Genomic DNA, 23,474 nt, shown 5'->3' with positions numbered 1-23,474 from the left:
AAAAAAGGAACAAGATTAAAATGACGAAGAAAAATTGCAATGCTGGTTTGGTACCATATTTAAATTACAATATTTCGGAAGGCACCGCCTTCCTTCTTCAGGGTCTGAAATATAGTACCAAACAGTTAAATAAGCCTTGCAATTTTTGCTTTCGTTAGTTATTTAGTTTTAGCTGATTAGATCTTCTACAGTGAGAGCATCCGGTACTTCAGTGGTCCTTGCAAATTTACGTTCGTTTTCAAGATAACACTGGCTCGGTTTTAACACAAGGCTTTAGGAACACCGACGGGAAATCCTGACGTTTGGGAACAAAGAATATTAAAGGTATAAATTTCAAAAGCACCGAATTTGAGAATGCGCCAAGACGGATTTCAACTTTGTTTCCCTGATGAGTGAGTTTTGAATTGCCATTCTGAGAAAAAAAACGCATTCAACGCAAAAGTTGTTTCTTGCTAAAAAACTGACCTTGCATGTTTTATCCAGCCCAAAAAGCTTAAAATAAAAAAGCGAATATTGTCAAAGAATTGATTTTACAACAGCGGAACAAAATTCCTGTTGACTAGCTGCACTCTAGTGACACATAAAAGCCGACAACTTTCTTTTTTCCAGAAAATTCCTGTTCTTTTGACACTTACTCACATGTCAGAATTAAAACCAATAGCATTTCAAATCGGGTCATGATCCTAAACAATTTGATCTTTTGGTTTATAAATAGCAGACGATTTGGCACATTACAGACCACACTCGTGATTTTGGTATCACGTAACGAGCTGAAGTGTTGTAACCTGTGGTGTGCGAAACGGCAGATTGTTCAAACGCTCGACCGAAATGGCAGTCCAAAAGCAAAGTATGCCTTCCTTTGCGTCCATCATTTCTGTTTTGTCCGTTGTGTTTTACTGCGTCGGGTTTATTCGAGTCGAATTGGAGATGAACGAGCAAAAGGAGAGAATCAGCGCTCTTGAAAACGCTGCGGAGGCCAAGCCGCTGTCAGACGACGCAGACATAAAGATAATCAAAAATGGTCCTGGTAAGTTGGTCTTTAGAAAAATACAAGCTAGAAGTTAATATTATGACTCTATCACAACTTGTTCCTAATAGAAATAAATAGCAGAGTAAAGAATTAAGTAAAGAGAACACATGAATCCACATTGTAGTCTTTGCGTGCTCTCTGTGCTTCCTGTGTGTTTTGGCAAGCAAACATAAGGTTATATTAGGTCAAGTTCTTTTAAACTAAATGTTGGCAATTTTAGAAGAAAATAATTTTGCGGACAAAATTGCCTTCAACATATGACTGACCTAATGATTAAAACGTTTCTGACAGAGATCTAGATTCACTACATCATAGCTAGTTCTGACAAAATAAAAATAAAAATAAATAAATGGGAATTTGACAGTGGGATCTTCCACTAGGTGGCTCTTCTTGATCCCACTGATTCCAGATCGAATTGGAGTTTAGAAGTGTTGGTTTTTTGACTAGTTCTTTTCATACATGTTACATACTTCGAAGTTTAGTCTTTCAAATAAAATAGAGTTTTCCTGTAATGTTATATCAATTATTTCTGTTGCAGTCGTCGTATTACTCGTGTGAGCTTTGCACAATATGACAAGTAGCATGTTCCCGGGGGGGGGGGGGGCACTCAAAAAAGTTTTATACGGTGAGGCTCCGCCCCAGCTTTTACCCCTTACCCTTTTATATACCATTTTGACAGAAACTTTACCCCTTTTCGTATACCTTTTACTGAAAAAGGTACCCCTTTCATATACCTAAAATTTAGACATGGCATAGACTTGCAACAGAACGTTCTTTCATTTTCATTATCGCTTAATAAATTAAAATAATACAGCATAAAGTGCGTCTGTTCGAAATATTTTAATTAAAGGTACTTATAAAAACCTAAATGACGGATTTTCATACCCTTTCATATACCTAAACTTGTGAAATCCCTACCCTTTCATATACCTGGAGCCTGAAAAAGGTACCCATTTCGAGCGTTTTTAGAGTACCCCCCCCCCCCCCAACCCGGGAGCATGTTAAACCTTTTTAAGACACATATCCGAAAAAGAAATATCTTTCTCCGGCCCTCACTTTTGTGGTAGAAATTTGCTCACTGAATAATGCCATTTCTTTTTTGCCAGTAGAAATTCTAAACGTCCAGAGAAAGAGGCGTCACGCTGACTCGACTAAGAACGCATCAGAAGCTAAAAGCACAATGGAACTTTTATCGGAGTTGAGATCACATCTCTGTCAGTCAAAGGGTGTCACGTGCTCGTCAGGTCCCCCAGGCCCTCCCGGTCCACCTGGACCAAGAGGACACAAAGGAGCCCGGGGACGAAGAGGACAGAAGGGAAGGACTGGAATCAAGGGAGATAAAGGTATGATGGGATCGCCAGGAAAGAGCGGCAAGCAAGGCATTATGGGACCTGCGGGATTAAAGGGAGAGACTGGAACTAAAGGTGAGAAAGGAGATACAGGGCCCGCAGGCATGCCGGGAAGTAAAGGAGAACCTGGTGAATCGATTTCATCTCCTGCTGTTGTTGTTTCTCCTGTGACGTTGACAGTAAATGAAGGTGGATCAGCCTCGTTTCAGTGTTCTGCTAGCGGTAATCCTGAGCCTGCGGTAGTATGGAGTAAACTTGTCAATCAGTCAGGAATCATGCAGTCAGCGGTTTCAGGAGGAAAGTTGCAGTTAAAGACCGTGACCGGAAATGACTCGGGCGCGTATCAGTGTTCAGCGGCAAACATCCTGGGGAATTCACGGGAAGTGGTGCGATTAACAGTAAATGGTAAAATTCTGGTAATTATAATCACGTAAATAACTAAACTAATGAAGTGCATTGAAACATGATGAAATATTTTCTGTTAATGGATGTCACAGGCCAGGCGCGACAAACAGGAGATACCGACTTCCTGAGGATAATATTTCGAAGCTGCAAACTGGGAATTGATTCCATTTAATGTCATGAGGGAACTATTAACATGAAAGTCAAGGAAAGAAATATAAACTGGAAAGAAATTGTGTGGGTAAAAAGGAGCTTTACTGATTATAAACAATGCTCAAATAGTAGCAACTAACATCTGAGCTTTTTTAATTCTCTCTATTATTTTAGTTTACTCCATCAAACGAAACACTTCTTTCAAAATACGTGTTGTGCTTTCTGTTTCTTTTGAAATCATAATGATATCTAAAAGATAGTTCCAGCAATATGAATATCGAGCTAAATAATATTCACTTTATTGCAGTTCATCCTCGTGTTTCCCTACATCCGGGACCTTATCACGTCATTGAAGGAAGCAACGTCACCTTTCCAACTTGTCACGTGACCGGATACCCGACGCCAGTGGTCACCTGGAGGAAGTCGTCTGGTCAGTTACCCCAGGGGAGGGCGCAGTATAACAACACTGATTTACAAATTTCAGATGTCCGTAAAGTTGACTCTGACGCATACTTCTGTTCAGCAACGAACATTTTAGGAAGTGTTGAAAGAAAAACTCTTCTAGTTGTGATTTCACTTCCCAAGTTCACCGTCACGCCACCTGGAAAGGTGATTGCTTGTATCTGGCGACACTTTGACGTTAAACTGCAGCGCTACCGGTGATCCACGTCCAATCATCAGTTGGAAAAGACAAGGAGCAAAACTACCCGTGGGGAGGAGTCACAGGACAAACGATGCGCTTGTCATAAGAGATTTGAAAGAAGATGATGCTGGGAACTATATTTGTGTGGCTACAAGTGCAGGAGTGTTTGATGTCGAGACGATAAGTTATGTTGAAGTTAGAAAACCAAGAGGTTAGTTATTAATGGAGTGGAGAAAGTGAAAGAGTCAAAAAGAGACTTAGACTGGGCTGAAAGCCTGCGTACTACATTTTTACGAATGAAATTTTTAATACCCGATCCCTCTACGCGCCCTGCGGGTCCGGTAGTTGTATTCATCAGCTATGCGCAAGACTTAGCCGCGCATCGTTGCTAAGTCTCGCGCAGGGTTTGATGAATACAACTACCGTGTTCCCTGCAGGCGCGTATGGGGAATCGGGTATTCAGGAGTATGGTGGGTAGCCCAATGGCACTCGTTGGTCGGTCCATCATCTGTAAACTTCTCATTACAACTCCGCTGACAAACAGATATATTTATAGAAATAGTGTAGCAAGGCGGCCGTATAAAGCTAAGCGGTCTTCTAAATTTAAAGCGGTTTACAAGAAAACCCAGAAGCAAAGAAACAAAATATGGCTGAAAATTACGTGCAGAATTACTGAGTAATCGACCGCCAAAAAAGTGAACATTGAGAGCCATTAATCAGCATTAATCGATCGATGACTTTCGTGTCTATCTTTCGAGCTAGCGTCGTACATATATCATGAAGGAGCATTCGAAAACTAAATCGGCCGGGTTTCACATAAGCTTCATTAACGATGGATCTATCTAGAAACCAGAGCGTTGGCTAAAATCGAGTGCGTGGCTGCCTGTTCGTAAGAAAAGGAAAAGCCTTTCAGATGTAACAGCACAGTTACATTTGAACCTGAATCAGTCTATATGTTCTGATATATTTATTTACGGCTTACATGTAAATTATTCTGCAATCCATACCTACGGAGCGATATAAACAAACCATTTTAGTGCTACGGGTTAAAAAAAGAAAAAAAACTGTCTCCTCTGGGATTCGAACTCAATCAGATCTAATCAGACATACTAAGTCACGAGAGACGAAAATATCTTATATCAATGTAATAGACATTCCGCTGTTTATCTGATTAACATTATGTGCATCAAAGAAATGTTTGAAGCATCTGCTGCTCATATATTTTCAAGAAATAAAAAACTAAACTTTTGAACTTGGTGAAAAAAAAATTCAGTCGTGGCTCGAAGAGCTCTTTGATTCTTTCCATCGGCACAAGCGATACTATTCATGAGCATTGCGATTGTTTCAAAGTTATTCTCGAAATCCGAACTTCCTGGGTTCAAACCCTTAATTCTAACTACTGGCTGTAACTGGAATACGGCAGCAGTTTCATGTGCTCTGCTGCTAAAGCTAATCTGCTATGCTGATGTTAATAACCAAATGGTCAAACGTCCCTTAGTTGGGATTGTCAAAACTATTTTCTGTTTCTAATTTTTCGTATTGCTAATCTGTGAGTACGAAGCTTCTTTCCTGCGACGAGAGAAGAGAAAGAGTAGAGGGCTATATTAAAGTGCAAGTACTGTACCACAGAGCACTTTAGCAAGATACGAAAAAAAAAAAAAAAAAAAAAAAAAAAATTACACAATTATTCTGTACCTTTAAAAGCAGCCCCACAAACTTACGTTAAGACTGAACAGTTCTTTTAGGATATAGTTAACAGCTGTTTTCTTTTTTTTTTTTTTTTCAGATTGTTCAGACTTACTAAAATCAGGTCACACCCAGAGTGGAGTATACTCTGTCAACCCAGACGGTAGAGGACACTTTAATGTCTACTGTGACATGCGCACTGACGGTGGAGGCTGGACAGTGTTTCAGCGAAGACAGGATGGCTCGGTAGACTTCTATCGGGGATGGAACGACTACAAAGCAGGCTTTGGTCAGCCGACTGCGGAGTTCTGGTTAGGAAACGATAAGATCCACCGACTGACGGCGTCTAGACCCAGTATTCTACGAGTGGAGCTGGAGGACTGGAGCGGAGGTAAAGCTTATGCCAAATATGGCAAGTTCAACATTGGTGATGAGCAGGCGCAGTATCGACTTGAAGTGGGTTCATATTCAGGCACAGCGGGGGATGCGTTAACAGGGCACAACAACATGGCGTTTAGCACAAAAGACAGAGACAATGACATATGGGGAAATAGCTGTGCTGTACGTTATCCTGGCGGGTGGTGGTTTGAACGTTGCATGGGCTCCAATCCAAACGGACAATACCTGGGAGACAAAACTGATTCCAAAGGAGCCTCGTGGTACCCCTTCAGACAAAAATACCTTTCACTTAAATTTATTGAAATGAAACTGAGGCCGTCATCGTAAAAAGAATACCAGTACCAGGTTAAATCCTGCTAGTGATGTAAATACCAACATGTCACTGATCACCGTTCATCAAGTTCTTCAATTAATTAAAGTACAAAAAGTTGTCTTTTTTCATTAATTTGTACGAATCAGAATATTTTTAACTGGACATTTTAAAAGATCACAGCTCTTTACAATCAATTTTGTTATGAAATTCTAACTTATGCTAAGGTAGACTGTTCATTGTAAGCGTCTCAAGGATTTGTTTTCTGAGACAGTGTATTATATCAATTCTAAGAGTTTAAGCATTTTAATGAAATTAATAAAATATGGTAAGAAATTTGTACTTAAGATAAAGTGTTGTTTAAACTTTGAAACTTTTACTTCCAACGCAATTACCTTTTTTTGATAAACAATCACTGACATCTTTTTTTCTTCATTTGTCTTTAACAACTTACCGAACTTTGGTAAAATATATTTTCTACGAGTGTTAGCTTAATAATGTGACACTGGGAATGGCTTGTATTTGTGCTTGCTTGTCGAGGCATAAGAACTTTACAAGTAGTTTGATTGTTTGTAGAGTAAACTTTCTTAGAGTTAGTACTTTAGTCATTCACCTGAAAGAGCTGCGTTAACGTTAGTTTCGTTACAAACGAACAATAGAAACATTTAAATTAAGGTTTACCTAGTTACGCGAAAATATTTGCTCAAGTCTCAAAGCGATGTTTTGTTTCCTTGGTGTTGTTGAAAGAAAAGAAAATAACGTTCCCCTTTGTTGTAAAGCATTTTGCCTAGCCACTGCGGTGATTGGTACCACGAAAACATTAGTCTTTGGTTCGAATTATTTTTACTTAATTTGTACTCTTTCCTTGAAGTGCAGCTTTGAGTATCATAGACACCACTTTTTCTAAGCGATTTTGTGAATTTTAAAAGAATGTACTTATTGATCAATCACAGCTAAAAGCGTGGACGCCATATGAACAAAGTTAAGCTGTTAGTTTAATAGTTAGGTAGTTGCCTGTAGCCGCACAGTTCAGAGTTGAAGAATAACTAAAGTTCCCTAGGCAAAAAACAGAGCTATTTTTATTTTCTTGGTGGGTGGGGGAGGGGGGGGGGGGGTGTTAGCCTGTTGGGGGAGTGACCATGTCATGTACTAGCAACTCATTCATGAGGGAGTAATAATTGGCTTCATGCTTCAGAAATTTGTGTACAGCGCGCACTGGCATCAATTAATACTTGTGTCAAACTCACAGATCTTCTTGTGTTGGGAGTGGGAACAACCTGAAAAAATGTTGGGGGTAACCCTGCCATATTTTAGCATTTTACATGTTTCATTTATGCTTCAGAATTGGTTAAACACTACCAGTGATGAGTTGGAACACACTTTTCTCTGTGATAATGACGTAACATTGTCATCTCCAGGTTTTTTAAAACAGAGTTGGAAGCCGTTTAGACGCACGGTGGACGGTGTGATTTTTTAAAATTCCTTTCCATGATGTGTTGTGACTACGTTGTGTCACATTTGTATCATTCGCCAAATGATCTGTCAGTACGCGATCCCTGTAAATGTGTATGCCAAGATGAGACTAGCCAGTAGCCTGAGCAGGAGGTCCGATGTGCCTTACAACGTGCAATCCTTCGGTAATTGACATATCTCCTTTCCAGGTTATCTGGGTTTCTATATTTGATTAGTTTCAGCTTTAGATTCAATATTGGAAAATATTTAAGTGTTGAAAACCAATATAACGTCTACTGGTAAAGACATGGAACAAGGGCAACTGCACTAACACCCGAAACCATGCGTTATCTGGATTCGCCCAAATCACGAGTTACCAGTGCAGGCCCAAATGACTTTTTTTCTGGACAATGCTCAGGTCTTCCACATTTTACGGATTCTAAACACAAAACAAACTTTTTTAAAGGCAGAACCGTACGTTTTCCTGTATTGTATAGGTACTGTACTGTACCACGGTGGACGTAAAACATAAAGAAAATGATGTATTTCTGCTTGCTTCAATACAATTAAAAAGGAAAATATGAAGGATTGTGCTTTATGTCTTACGAAATTTTACGTTAAAAAAAAAAAAAAAAAAATACGTTTCCAAAAAAAAATGTTTTTTCTGAGCCGACAGGCAAGTGAAATATTTAGCTAATTGTCAACTTGATCATCCATAAGGGTAATTTAACGGCTGTAGCCAAGTCTAGCGAATTTGAAAAGCAGGTAAAAAGTGGTAAAAAGTGGTAGTCTAAAATTTTTAAAAGGCCTGACTTTGTCCCCATAGGAGGGCCTGAGGAGCATGCAAGGTGTTTTTCTGAAGTTTTGAGTGCAAAGGTATCATAAAGATTTCCAAATTTGCTAAACAAACCTCTGTATACAGTTATTCATATTAATTTTCTCTGAAAAGTGGCCGTCCGTAGGACTCCTGGACTCCCACCTGGCTAAAAGCCTGGACTCTGATTTTTCTCAGACGAGGGGAGAATTGATAGAAATGTTAACTTAGCCCGACTATCTTTAAAACAGGGAATGGGGAATCAGGGAATTGCGTGTTTTCTCTGCTTCCCCTGTTTGGTCAAGCAAACATGAGGTTACTAGGTCAAGTTCTTTTCAACTAAATGTTAATAATTTTGCGGACAAAATTGCCTTCAACCTATGACTGAACTAATGATTTAAACGTTTCTGACACAGATCTAGATTTACTACATCATTTCTGACCAGTTCTTGTTCTTTTCATACATGTTAGCTGATGTTAGAACCTCGGAGACAAAGATCAAAGAGCTCTTCGAGCCACGACTGAATTTTTTTTTTCACCGAGTTTCACGTTTGGTTTTCATACCTTGAATATATATGAGTAGCAGATGTTCAAACATTTCTTTGATGCAATTAAAAAAGCAAAAAACGAGGAAACATGCGTGACAATTGCAGACAATCGGCGGTTGACCCCACAATTGGCCGCGGCCGCACTTGGCGAGTTAACCGAGTTATCAATTAAAATTAACCGGGTTAAAAAATGTCTAGTGCGGCCGCTTATTTGGAGAGTTAACCGACTCTTAACCAGGTTAGCGGTTCCGATGGAAATTAATCAAAGAACAATAGATTTTTTAGCTGGGTTAGGTTAATTCTAAACTACCTTTCTGGGTCGTTTTAACCAGGTTTTAACCAGGTTAGTGGTTTCTTATCAGATTCAACTATTGTTTTATTTGCCAAATGTGTCAATCATCTCCATGTAAGAGTAGATATTCTTTTCCATCACCCGTAAACTGACATGGCGTTCGGACACACTTCGTGGCTTAATTAACTGCGCACGCAGTTCATGTTCTACCCTTACTTTTTTTTCTCAGTGACTAGACTGATGCCCCCGCTCGGCCGGGCTTGTGTCACGCAATGTTAAAAGGCTAGAAAACACTTACTAATGATAAATTCTCAAATGCTTCGGTCTTAGCTAAGCATGTTTAACGTGAGATTTCCGATTTTGAAGCGTTTCACTCAAATAAAATACTAAATTTTCATGCTTTTAAAGGAATATATATTTTAGCCGGCTAAAATCTGTAAATAAATAAATTCCATTACGTTCATTTCAAAGAATGTGCTGACATGACAAGTTTCACTTTCGATCTGCTAGACATCGAGTCACGTATTTAATGTTTTAAAGCTATTGATCAGCTACCTTTCAAATCTTTGCGAATCCTTTTGTCTTTACTAAACCAAATTTATTGTGAAGTATTTCTCTTTTAAGCGTAATCTATTTTTTTGCTCTGTCTTTGAAAGGATTTTGGAGATACGAAGAAAAATTCCCTTCACAAACTTGCCCTGTCTTGTACCGCTTACGTCATTCGGTAGGCTAGGGAAATTCCCAATACCATTACGTTGGCCACAAATGGGAAATTTTCTCATACTTTGGTCTTGACAAAGAGTGTTTAGTGTGAAATATTCGATTTTGAAGCGTTTGAATCAAAGAAAATACTAAAATTCCCTGCTTTGAAAGAAAAATACGCTTTAGCGGGTCAGAGTTTCCATTTATTGAGTTATTTTTTCAAAATAGCTCTTAGTCGTCGTGTCCTTGTAAGGGTCATGAATGGTCCCTCAAAATGTCGCAGTGCTCGCAATGCTCGCAAAATTTTAGTGGGTGCTCGTTTGCTCGTGCTCGCACATTTTTGAGTTATTTTTGAGTTATTTTTTCAAAAATAGCTCTTTAGTCGTCGTGTCCTTGTAATCAGTCGGTGGGTCAGTGAAGTATGTGTGTTTGTCACACCAATCAGATTTCAGGTACTATCAGAACCAATAAAATTGCAGTTTATAAAGGGGAAGCAATCTGACGTAGTCAGCAATTTCGTTCGAAGTTTTTAGATTAGAAGTAGGCGGAATCGGTGAGTTGTGATTTAACCCTGGATTAAAAACGTTTTTCGTAACGCCCGCCTGCTTACAACGCACACGCCGTAAGCAAAAGGCCCAACACTAACTTGTTATTAACTGCGCTGCGCAGTTCTTGCTCTGCACGGGGTTTATTATTAACTGCGCTGCGCAGTTCTTGCTCTGCACGGGGTTTATTATTATTAACTGCGCTGCGCAGTTCTTGCTCTGCACGGGGTTTATTAACTGCGCTGCGCAGTTCTTGCTCTGCACGTCCTTTTTTTTTTTTTTTTTTTTTTTTCTCAGTGATCAGACTGATGCCCCCGCTCGGCCAGGCTGGGGTCACGCAAGGTTGAAAAGCTAGAAAACACTTACTAATGGGAAATTTTCAAATGCTTTGGTCTTAATAAGCATGTTTAGCGTGAGATGTCCGATTTTGAAGCGTTTTATTCAAACAAAATTCTAAATTTTCATGCCTCGAAAGAAAAATATATTTCAGCGGGCCAGAATCTGTGAATAAATACCATTACGTTGGTGTTAAAGAATGTGCTGACATGACAAGTTTCACTTTCTATCGGCTAGACATCGAGTCACGTAATGTAAAGGGAATCCTTTGGTCTTTACTTAACAAATATATTGTGAAGTATTTCTCTCTTAAGTGTAATCTATTTTTTGGCTGTACCATTGAAAGGATTTTAGAGATATGAAGAAAAATTCCCTTCACAAAAATGCCCTGACTTGTAACGCTTACGTCATTGGGTAGGCTAGGGAAATTCCCAATACCATTACGTTGTTGTCAAAGAATGTGCTAGCTGACATGACAACTCTCACTTCGACAACTTTGCGTATCCTCTGATCTTTTTCTCCTTTTTTGTCTTTACAAAGACTGTTAAGTGTGAATTATTCGATTTTGAAGCGTTTGACTCATGGAAAATGATAAATTTCCACGCTTTCAAAGAGAAATATAATTTAGCGGGACAGAATCTGTGAATAACTACAAATACGTTGGTGTAAAAGAATGTGCTGATATGACAAGTTTCATTTTCGATCGGCTAGACATCGAGTCACGTAATTTTTCATAGCTATTATTAGCTACCTTTCAAATCTTTGCGAAGCCATTGATCTTTACTTACAAAATTCAGTGTGAAGTATTTTGAAGCGTTTGAATCGAAGAAAATACTAAAATTTCACGCTTTAAAAAAATACGCTTTAGCGGGCAAGAATTTACATTTATTTACATTACGTTTGTGTCCTGGAATGTGCTGGCGTTAGCAAATTTTTACTTTCACAAGGCACTGATCGGCAAGAATCACGCAATGCTCTGAAAGGTTTAAATCTGCCACAAACAGAAACTAAACAAATCGTCTGGTCTAAACTTAGCATGTTAAGTGTGAAATGTTCGTTTTTTTAGCGTTATTTATTTTTGGAGTTGTGTCATCTATAGGATTTCTGAAATCTGATGGAAAACCACTGAGACAAACATGCCCTGACTTGCAAGGGTTACGTCATTGCTAAATTAATTCCCCGGGGAATTCCCATTCAGCAAAACACAGGTCTGGTGTTTTTCTCAAATTTGATTTAATTATTTGCACCAATATTCCATTTTCGGAGCTGGTTATTCAATCTTTAAACGTGAATTCAAGACAACACTGGATGCTGATTTAAAAGATTTTTTTGTTTCACGGATCAGGATCGTGGGAATTAAATTTGGCCAGCATTAGCATATAAGAAAAATATTTAATTTCGGATGGAACTAGTCAACCATGAAATGTCACGCAAGGTGTTTTCCAACCATCTTGTTTGTCAGTCGCAACATTGTTCGACGCTGGTAAAGGGGAAAAGGGGGGGGGGGTGCATTTTTTGTTCCCCCCACATGGCTCCCCTAAAGTGCTCACGAGACCAGCGCAGTTGTAAGCTCTAAGAGCTCTTGTTTTTTTTAGTTTTGTCGGTGACCAGACGCAGACCTCCACTCGGTCGAGGTTATGTCACGAGATGTTTAGAAGCTATAAATCAGTAACAAATGGAAACAAATGGTTATTCTTTGTCTTTACAAAGAATGTTTAGTGTGAAATATTCGAATTTGAAGCCTTTGACTCATGAAAAATACTAAATTTCCACGCTTTCAAAGAGAAATGTAATTCAGCGGGCCAGAATCTGTGAATAGATACCATTACGTTGGTGGAAAAAAATGTGCTGACATGACAAGTTTCACTTTCGATCGGCTAGACCTCGAGTCACGTAATTTTTCAAAACTATTAATCAGCTACCTTTCAAATCTTTGCGAATCCTTTGGTCTTTACTAAACAAATTTATTGCATAGTATTTCTCTTTTAAGCGTAATCTATTTTTAGGCTGTGTTATTGAAAGGATTTTAAAGATATGAAGAAAAATTCTCTTCACAAACATGCCCTGACTTATACCGCTTACGTCATTTGATAGGATAGGGGAATACCCTCTGTGCTAAAAACGGCTTCAGCGTCCACGCGTGGGAATTCGGCCAGAATTTGCATAAAAGAAAAATAATTAATGGCGTCTGGAACTAGTCAACCATGAAATGTCACACAAGGTGTCTTTTTTTATCATCATGTTTGTCACTCGCTACATTTTAACAACCGCCTATTGTAATACAGAAAGAGGGGCAACAAGCCGGAAGGCGAGATCTGGCCAAGTAAGAAAATTCAATTTTTTTGATTGGCTCTTTCAAAGCATGGCTGTCACAGCGCTAAAATTTGAACGTGCGATGCGGCCCCAAGAGAATTCAATGTCTGTTTTTTATGCAAATTATAGATCATGCACGCAATCATAATATATTCGTTTTTGAGACGTTTCGTTGTTTACAGTCGGCCTCAAAAGACAAGAAGATTTCGTTTTAGTTGTTTGTAGCATTATAAAGCTATTTCTGACGAATAACGATGTTTAAAAACAGAGAATCCGCCGTAAGAATATTTATGTTTGATTACGTGACCGGATCTAATTTGCATAAAATCTAGACATGTCTCGCCGCCAAATGAACAATTTTTTTAAATCAAATAAATATTTTTACCCGACCTAAAGCTTTCATGATTGCCTTCTGCTTAATTCTTTAGTAAAATACTCTGCTAGATATTATTCCTGGAAAGACGAGAATGGTAAAGCATTCGTTATTCATTTGGTTGAGGATTGGATATTCATTTGATTGCCCATTCTCGTCCCCAGAGGCCGCGATCCTTCTGGTCAGCACCCGGGTGCTGACCAGAAGGATCGCGGCCTCTGGGGACGAGAATGTTGATTGCCATTTTCTTAGAATTGTCTAGGGCATGCGCAATTGACTCGCCTGCCACATTCCTGACAGGCAATCACGTGGTGCAAATCGGATTTGACCAGATCTCGCCTTCTGCTTCGCCCACGAGATCTGGGAACGAGATTATTCTGTGCAAAGAGAGAATACTATCGAAATTCTCACGGATACTTACGTTCCTGGCGTGAAGCCAGACGCCAGACGTAATGAAATCAATATTCGGGGTTTGTTTCGAAAGCGGGTGTTTTTTTTAGGGCGACCATAATTTGTTTGAGGCGGGTTAGGGTAAGGGGGGGGGGGGTCAACTTTTATGGCAAAGGCTTTTTTTTCCACTGTCAGGATGTGGAATTATTTATTTATTTATTTATTTATTTTTTTTTTCCCCATTTCACTTCAAGTTGTTCAATATTTTTTAGTTATCTTTTTTTCACTCCCCCGCCATGGCTCCCTTAGGGTGGTCACGTGACCAGCGCAGTTTTAAGCTCTAAGAGCTTCTTGTTATTTTTCGTTTTGTCGGTGACCTGCACCAAACCTCCACTCGGTCAGGCTCATGTCACGCGATGTTTAGAAGCTACAAATCAGTAACAAATGGAAACATTTTCTTATTTTTTGTCTTTACAAAGAATGTTTAGTGTGAAATATTCGATTTTGAAGCGTTTTATTCAAAGGAAATTCTAAATTTTCATGCGTCGAAAGAAAAATATATTTCAGCGGGCCAGAATCTGTGAATAAATACCATTACGTTGGTGTAAAAGAATGTGCTCACATGACAAGTTTCACTTTCGATCGGCTAGACCTCGAGTCACATAATTTTTCAAAGCTATTATCTTCTACCTTTCAAATCTTTGCGAATCCATTAATCTTTACTTAAAAATTCAGTGTGAAGTATTTTGAAGCGTTTGAATCGAAGAAAATACTAAAATTTCACGCTTTAAATAAATACGCTTTAGCGGGCAAGAATTTACATTTATTTACATTACGTTTGTGCCCTGGAATGTGCTGGCGTTAACAAATTTTTACTTTCACAAGGCACTGATCGGCAAGAATCACGCAATGCTCTGAAAGGTTTAAATCTGCTACAAACGGAAACTAAACAAATCCTCTGGTCTAAACTTAGCATGTTAAGTGTGAAATATTCGACTTTTTAGCGTTATTTATTTTTGGAGCTGTGTCATCTATAGGATTTCTGAAATCTGATGGAAAATCACTGAGACAAACATGCCCTGACTTGCAAGGGTTACGTCATTGGTAAATTAATTCCCCGGGGAATTCCCATTCAGCAAAACACAGGTCTAGTGTTCTTCTTAAATTTGATTTAATTATCTGCTCCAATATTCCATTTTCGGAGCTGGTTATTCAATCTTTAAACGGTAATTCAAGACAACACTGGATGCTGATTTAAAAGATTTTTTTGTTTCACGGATCAGGATCGTGGGAATTAAATTTGGCCACCATTAGCATATAAGAAAAATGTTTAATTTCGGATGGAACTAGTCAACCATGAAATGTCACGCAAGGTGTTTTCTTACCATCTTGTTTGTCAGTCGCAACATTGTTCGACGCTGGTAAAGGGGATAAGGGGAGGGGGGTGCATTTTTTGTTCCCCCCACAAGTATGGCTCCCCTAAAGTGCTCACGAGACCAGCGCAGTTGTAAGCTCTAAGAGCTCTTGTTCGTCTTATTCGAGCGTACGTTTGGAGAGGCTAGCTTTCCATTTGCACAAAGCAGATTTGAAGAATAATGTGGTCATTACTTTTGCCGTCCGCTTTGTGAAGTTCGTTGGGAAATTGGAAATTTTGTTATGAAGTTGCCAAATAGGTTGCGAGTTTTTGAATCAAATTGTGAGCTTCGATACAAAGTTCCCAACTTCGGCCCGAAATTAATAAAACCTTCTATAATTATGTTATCAAAAAGGGCTTTCTACGCTAAACTGTTGGAAACAATAAAAATTTTATGTTGGAAACATAAAAATAAAAAACTTTTATGTTCAGCGAGCCGTAAACACGTTGTCTCGAACAAATTAGTCTGTCGCGTCGCGTCGGCTTCGATTAAAATCAATAAACCATCCAGTTTCATCCGGTTTACAAACGCAGAAGACTTGAAATTGAAGACAGTGAAGATTATGCCTCACAGAAATCGTTAAATATGTGTTTTCATACAAAAAAGTTAAAATTTGACCAAATTTCTACCTGCATAAAATTTATTTATCGCCAAATCACTTGCGTGATCGCTGATGCGAAACGTTGTCTTGCACTTCAAGCTAAAGAACTTTCCCGAAGAAAGTGGTTTTTGATTTGATGCGTTTATTACTTCGTTTATTATAGTACTTTTCGTTCAATGTCTATATGGAATCGTGGCTTTTTCGAGAAAAACAAGGGTATCGTGTTACGTTCGTTTTTAAAAAACAAAGGTCTCATGTTACAAAAGTGAGAAAAACAACAATATCATGTTTCAGTGTTTGGCAAAAAGCCAAAAGTATTCCGTAACAAACAAAAGTAACACGTTACGGTTGCTACAAAGCTAGCAACAAAATAACCGCTTAAACAGAATAAGAACGTGCCATTTTGTGACATTTTGATAATTGAATTAGTTTTTGTTTTTCAATTAAATGATGAAAATTTACGTATTGAATAAAACAGTTCTGATGTATCAAAATGCACGTAAAAGTTATTTTGTTTGCAAGCAAATTTTGTGCAAAAAGTGACTCTGTGGGCCGCCATACACAAATAGCTCAACCCATGGCATAAACCATCCCAACAGGACAATCACCCAGTTTCACCCCAAGCCACCCCATAAATTGAAAAAATAACTCCTGCACGCTTAGCGTGCCTATGTTTTAAAACCATAGCATTTGTGTCGTGGATCGGCCAGAACCATGCAATATTTTAAAACCTTTAAATCTGCTACAAATGCAAACTAAACAAATCCTTAATTGTAGATGGAACAAGTCAACCATGAAATGTCACACAAGGTGTTTTCTTACCATTTTGTTTGTCAGTCGCAACATTGTTTCACGCGGGTAATGGGATGGGGGAGGGGTGCATTTTTATTTCCCCCACGTTTCCCCTGGGGTGGTCACGTGACTAGCGCAGTTTTAAGCTCTACGAGCTTCTTGTTCTATAATTTCCCTTGCTATTAGGAAACTCTAGAACCACCAGAGAAATGCGGATTATTTGGCTCAGACAGGGCTCTCATGGTTTCTGATGATCTCTTCCGTCTCTTCGCCGATTCCTTGGTAAAACATGCACTTGAAGGTCTTGAAAGCGATTTCGATATGGTGATGAGCCTTAGACGACTGCTGAAGATCGACATATTCGAAACAACTGGGCTTGAAATTTGCGTAGAACGCATTCGGAAGAAATAGAACAGTGTAAGCCGAAAATGCAATGAAAAAATCTTTAAAGCAGGAGAAGAAATGAGCAAGTATTAGAATTATCATGAAAGCCGGCCGTTTTTGCTTGTTTTCAAATGTAGCTAAATCATGACATCACTTCAGTCTGGTCTGATCGTAATGCGGCCGCTAAAAATATTTAACCGAGTTAGTTATGGTAACCATGCTTTAACTGAGTTAAGTTTTGTGGAAATTTTTAACGGGGTTTCTAAAAAGTTAACCCAGTTAAGTTGAGAGCCCTGTCTGAGCCAAATAATCCGCATTTCTCTGGTGGTTCTAGAGTTTCCTAATAGCAAGGGAAATTATAGTATTAAGCCACGAAGTGTGTCCGAACGCCATGTTTACGGGTGATGGAAAAGAATATCTTCTCTTACATGGAGATGATTGACACATTTGGCAAATAAAACAATAGTTGAATCTGATAAGAAACCACTAACCTGGTTAAAACGACCCAGAAAGGTAGTTTAGAATTAACCTAACCCAGTTAAAAAATCTATTGTTCTTTGATTAATTTCCATCGGAACCGCTAACCTGGTTAAGAGTCGGTTAACTCTCCAAATAAGCGGCCGCACTAGACATTTTTTAACCCGGTTAATTTTAACTGATTAATTGGAAATAACTCGGTTAACTCGCCAAGTGCGGCCGCGGCCATTGTCGGATTAGCTCAGTCGTGTAGGTTTCAGGATGGAGTGCAAGAGGTCGTGAGTTTTAAACCCTTTTTTCCCCTTTTTTCTGTTTTTACCCCGTAGCACTAAAATGGCCGTTTGTTTATTATATCGCTCCATAGGTATACGTTAGAGAATAAAAGCATTTACATGTAAGCCGTAAAGTAATAACGCTGTAAATAAATATATCAGAACATATAGACTGATTCAGGTAAGTATACGAGAGATCGATCGGTGCATCCCTTTTGCGGCTCTTAATGTGGTAGATAAACTTGTTTATCGTAGTTTAAAATTCCGGCGTTATCTTTGCAATAGGAAATTATGTTATGCGAGGAATCGTCTATGATTGCGCGAGTGTCAGTTTCATTTGTCGAGCGTTTGCATGCGTTAAAAGCAGCTGTAACGCATGCAAATATCGCATGTTGCATCGCTTTTGAGGCTCTTAATGTCCACTTTTTCGACGGTCAAGTACCTTCCACACATAATTTTCAGCCGAATTTAATTTCTTTGCTTTTGTCTTCCTTGTTAAACCTTAAAAAATAGCCTTATTACGGCCGCCTTGCTACACTCTTACTTCTCTTATCAAGATGTTTACAGCTGATGGACCAACCAACCGACCAGCCATGTGAGTGAAGTCGGGCTACCCACTATACTCCTGAATTAAAAATTCAGTCGTAAAAACAGTGTTTACCTGTAACGATATATCAATTAGTTCTGTTTCAGTCGTCGTATTACTTGTTTGAGCTTTGCACAATATGAAAAAAACGCGTTCGAGAGATTTTTACCCCTGACATTCAATTCGCATGTTAAACGTTTTAAGACATATCCGAAAAAGAAGTGTCTTTCTCCGTCGCTTTTGTAGTAGGAATTTGCTCATTGAATAATGCCATTCCTTTTTTGGCAGTAAGAATGCAAAACGTCTATAGAAAGAGACGGCAAGTTGACTCGACTAAGAACACTTCAGAAGCTAAAAGCACTATGGAACTTTTATCAGAGTTGAGATCACATCTCTGTCAGTCAAAGGGTGTCACGTGCTCGTCAGGTCCCCCAGGCCCTCCCGGCCCATCTCGACCAAGAGGACACAAAGGAGCCCGGGGACGAAGAGGACAGAAGGGAAGGACTGGAATCAAGGGAGATAAAGGTATAATGGGATCGCCAGGAAAGAGCGGCAAGCAAGGCATCATGGGACCTGCAGGATTAAAGGGAGAGACCGGAACCAAAGGTGAGAAAGGAGACATAGGACCCGCAGGCATGCCGGGAAGTAAAGGAGAACCTGGTGAATCGATATCATCTCCTGCTGTTGTTGTTTCGCCTGTGACGTTGACAGTGAATGAAGGTGGATCAGCCTCGTTTCAGTGTTCAGCTAGCGGTAATCCTGAGCCTGCAGTAGTGTGGAGTAAACTTGTCAATCAGTCAGAAATCATTCAGTCAGCGGTTTCAGGAGGAAAGTTGCAGTTACAGAACGTGACCGGAAATGACTCGGGCGTGTATCAGTGTTCAGCAACAAACATCCTGGGGAATTCACGGGGAGTGGTGCGATTAACAGTAAATGGTAAGATTCTGGTAATCGTAATCACGTAAGTAACTAAACTGATGAAGTGCATTGAAACATGATGAAATATTTTCTGTTAATGGATGTCACAGGCCAGGCGCGACAAACAGGAGACACCAACTGCCTGAGGAGAATATTTCGTAGCTGCAAACTGGGAATTGATTCCATTTAATGTCATGAGTGAACTGTTAACATGAAAGTCATGAAGTCATGGAAAGAAATATAAACTGGAAAGAAATTGTGTCAGTAAAAAGGAGCTTTACTGATTATAAACAATGCTCAAATAGTAGCAATTAACATCTGAGCTTTTTTAATTTTCTCTATTATTTTAGTTTACTCCATCAAACGAAACACTTCTTTCAAAATACGTGTTGTGCTTTCTGCTTCTTTTGAAATCATAATGATATCTGAAAGATAGTTCCAGCAATATGAATATCGAGCTAAATTATATTCACTTTATTGCAGTTCATCCTCGTGTTACCCTACATCCGGGACCTTATCACGTCATTGAAGGAAGCAACGTCACCTTACCAACCTGTCACGTGACCGGATACCCGACGCCAGTGGTCACCTGGAGGAAGTTGTCTGGTCAGTTACCCCTGGGAAGGGCGCAGTATAACAGCACTGCTTTACAAATTTCAGATGTCCGTAAAGTTGACTCTGACGCATACTTCTGTTCAGCAACGAACATTTTAGGAAGTGTTGAAAGAAAAACTCTTCTAGTTGTGATTTCACTTCCCAAGTTCACCGTCACGCCACCTGGAAAGGTGATTGCTTTATCTGGCGACACTTTGACTTTAAACTGCAGCGCTACCGGTGATCCACGACAAGTCATCAGTTGGAAAAGACAAGGAGCAAAACTACCCGTGGGGAGGAGTCACAGGACAAACGATGCGCTTGTCATAAGAAATTTGAAAGAAGAGGATGCTGGGAACTATATTTGTGTGGCTACAAGTGCAGGGGTGTTTGATGTCGAGACAATAAGTGATGTTGAAGTTAGAAAACCAAGAGGTTAGTTATTAATGGAGTGGAGAAAGTGAAAGAGACAAAAAGGGACTTAGATTGGGATGAAAGCCTGCGTACAACATTTTTACGACTGAATTTTTAATTCAGGAGTATAGTGGGTATCCCAATGGCACTCGTTGGTCGGTCCATCATCTGTAAACTTCTCACTTCTCATTGCAACTCCGCTGACCAGCAGATATATTTATAGAAATAGTGTAGCAAGGCGACCGTATAAAACCGGCCGTATAAAGCTAGGCGGTCTTCTACATTTAAAGGGGTTTACAAGAAAACACAGAAGCAAAGAAACAAAATATGGCTGACAATTACGTGCAGAATTACTGAGTAATCGACCGCCAAAAAAGTGAACATTGAGAGCCATTAATCAGCATTAATCGATCGATGACTTTCGTGTCTATCTTTCGAGCTAGCGTCGTACATACATCATGAAGGGGCATTCGAAAACTAAATCGGGTTTCACATAAGCTTCATTAACGATGGATCTATCTAGAAACCAGAGCGTTGGCTAAAATCGAGTGCGTGGCTGCCTGTTCCTAAGAAAAGGAAAAGCCTTTCAGATGTAACAGCACAATTACATTTGTACCTGAATCAGTCTATATGTTCTGATATATTTATTTACGGCTTACATGTAAATTATTCTACAATCCATACCTACGGAGCGATATAAACAAACCATTTTTGTGCTACGGGGTGCTAATCAGACATAATAAGTCACGAGAGACGAAAATATCTTATATCAATGTAATAGACATTCCGCTGTTTATCTGTTTAACATTATGTGCATCAAAGAAATGTTTGAATCACCTGCTGTTCATATATTTTCAAGAAATGAAAACTAAACTTTTGAACTTGGTGAAAAAAAATTTAGTCGTGGCTCGAAGAGCTCTTTGATTCTTTCCATCGTCACTAGCGATACTATTCATGAGCATTGCGATTGTTTCAAAGTTATTCTCGAAATCCGAACTTCCTGGGTTCAAACCCTTAATTCTAACTACTGGCTGTAACTGAAATACGGCAGCAGTCCCATGTGCTCTGCTGCTAAAGCTACTCTGCTATGCTGGTGTTAATAACCAAATGGTCAAACGTCCCTTAGTTGGGATTATCAAAACTATTTTCTGTTTCTAATTTTTCGTATTGCTAATCTGTGAGTACGAAGCTTCTTTCCTGCGACGAGAGAAGAGAAAGAGAAGAGGGCTATATTAAAGTGCAAGTACTCTACCACAGAGCACTTTAGCAAGATACGAAAAAAAATTGTGTAGTTAAAAAAAAAATTAAACTTTCTCTGATGCTACATCATCGATTCTGTACCTTTTAAAAGCAACCTCACAAACTTACGTTAAGACTGAACAGTTCTTTTAGGATATAGTTAACAGCTGTTTTCTGTTGTTGTTTTTTTCAGATTGTTCAGACTTACTTAAATCAGGCCACACTCAAAGTGGATTGTACTCTGTCAACCCAGACGGTAGAGGACACTTTAATGTCTACTGTGACATGCGCACTGACGGTGGAGGCTGGACAGTGTTTCAACGAAGACAGGATGGCTCGGTAGACTTCTATCGGGGATGGAACGACTACAAAGCAGGCTTTGGTCAGCTGACTGCTGAGTTCTGGTTAGGAAACGATAAGATCCACCGACTGACGGCGTCTAGACCCAGTACTCTACGAGTAGAGCTGGAGGACTGGAGCGGAGGTAAAGCGTATGCCAAATATGGCACGTTCAGCATTGGTGACGAGCAGGCGAAGTATCGACTTGAAGTGGGTTCATATTCAGGTACAGCGGGAAATTCGTTAGCATGGCATAATAACAAGGCGTTTACAACAAAAGACAGAGATAATGACATATGGAGTAACAACTGTGCTGTATCATATACTGGCGCCTGGTGGTACAGCAATTGTCACCACTCCAATCTAAACGGACAATACCTGGGAGACAAAAGTGATAACCGAGGAGCCAGGTGGTACCACTTCAGAGTTCGTCTTTCTCTCAAATTCACTGAAATGAAACTGAGGCCGTCATCGTAAAAAGAATACCAGTAACAGGTTTAATCCTGTTAGTGACATAAATACGAACATGTCACTGATCACCGCTCATCAAGTTCATCAAACAATTAGAGCACAAACAGCTGTCAATTGTTTCATTTATTTGTACGAATCTAAATGTTTTTAACTGAGCATTTTAAAAGAACGTCGAGTCTCTTCGAGTCAGTATATAAGAGTTTGAGCATTTTAATGAAATTAATTAAACATGGTAAGACATTTTTACATAACATAAAGTGTTGTTTAAAGTTTGTTACTTTTACTAAACTTCCCACGGTTCAGTTGTGTAGCACCAGAAAAAAAATTTCCAACGTAAATACCTATTGTTAATAAACAATCACTGACACCTGTAGGAAGTATATGACTATTTTTTTTCTTCATTTGTCGTAAACAGCTTTTGTAAGCCTTTCCGAACTTTGGTAACTTAAGGTTTGCCTAGTTAGGCAAAAATATTTACTCAAGTCGCAAAGGGGTGTTTTGTTTCCTAGGTGTTACTTGACACGGCCTCTTGGTTTCAATGTATTCTGTCAAGCCACTGCAGTATTTACTAGCTTAGTTTTTACACTGATCGACACTGAACTCGAAGTACAGCTTTGCGTATCAAAGACGCCATAATTTTTAAGCACCTTTGTGACCTTTCAAAAAAATGTACTTATTGACCAATCCTCGCTAAAAGCGTAGAAACTATGTGAGCAAAGTTAAGCTTTCAGTGTTACAGTTAGTTGCCTGTAGGTGTACAGTTCAGAGATGGAAAATAAAACGCAAATCTACTAATTACAGAAAGAAGACTCATCTTCTCCGGTCGTCAAACGCAAACCAAACAGTTGTGTTATACTACCAGACCTACTTTTTTTTTTTTTTTTTTTTTTTTGGGGGGGGGGGGGGCAATCTAAAAAAACCTAAATTGGCGAGGAGGGGGGGGGGGTAACCCTGGCGGTTACCCTGTCATGTACTAGGATCTCATTCATGACAGAGTAGCAATACTCCTGGCCCCAGTTGCTAAAAGGCTGGATATCACTATCCACCGGATTAATCACTATCAGGTGGATTGCGTAGTTTGTTTTGTCAACACTTATCCACTGGATAGCGATTTATCCGATGGATAGTGTTATCCTGCGCCCTTTGAACAACGGGAGTCTGGTCACTTCATGCTACAGAAATTTCATTCAAGCACTGACAACAAAGAGCCATGTAGATTATTCCGATCCCTGTGA

The 23,474-nt window shown here is 39.3% G+C and overlaps 1 protein-coding gene and 1 pseudogene across 2 annotated transcripts; both read left to right on the top strand.

The window, feature by feature from the left end:
• The first annotated feature begins 754 nt into the window (after positions 1-754).
• On the top strand, positions 755-5,995 carry LOC144657337 (uncharacterized; annotated as a pseudogene). Its single transcript, XR_013571509.1, has 4 exons — positions 755-1,027; positions 2,140-2,784; positions 3,242-3,788; positions 5,364-5,995. The product of XR_013571509.1 is annotated as an uncharacterized LOC144657337 (transcript).
• A 13,459-nt stretch (positions 5,996-19,454) lies between these two features.
• Positions 19,455-22,609, top strand: LOC144657364 (fibrinogen-like protein A). The gene is made up of 2 exons (XM_078517710.1): positions 19,455-20,211; positions 21,623-22,609. Exons 1-2 carry the CDS (start codon positions 19,629-19,631, stop codon positions 22,243-22,245), a joined length of 1,206 nt encoding a protein of 401 aa, XP_078373836.1. The 5' UTR covers positions 19,455-19,628; the 3' UTR covers positions 22,246-22,609.
• The last annotated feature ends 865 nt before the right edge of the window (positions 22,610-23,474 follow it).

The sequence above is a fragment of the Oculina patagonica genome, chromosome 6 (assembly GCF_052425735.1).
Source record: "Oculina patagonica isolate OP01 chromosome 6, crgOcupat, whole genome shotgun sequence".
In the NCBI taxonomy this organism is placed as follows: Eukaryota; Metazoa; Cnidaria; class Anthozoa; order Scleractinia; family Oculinidae; genus Oculina; species Oculina patagonica.
The sequence above is the reverse complement of the archived record's forward strand: the minus strand, read 5'-3'. Positions and strand labels throughout refer to the sequence as shown.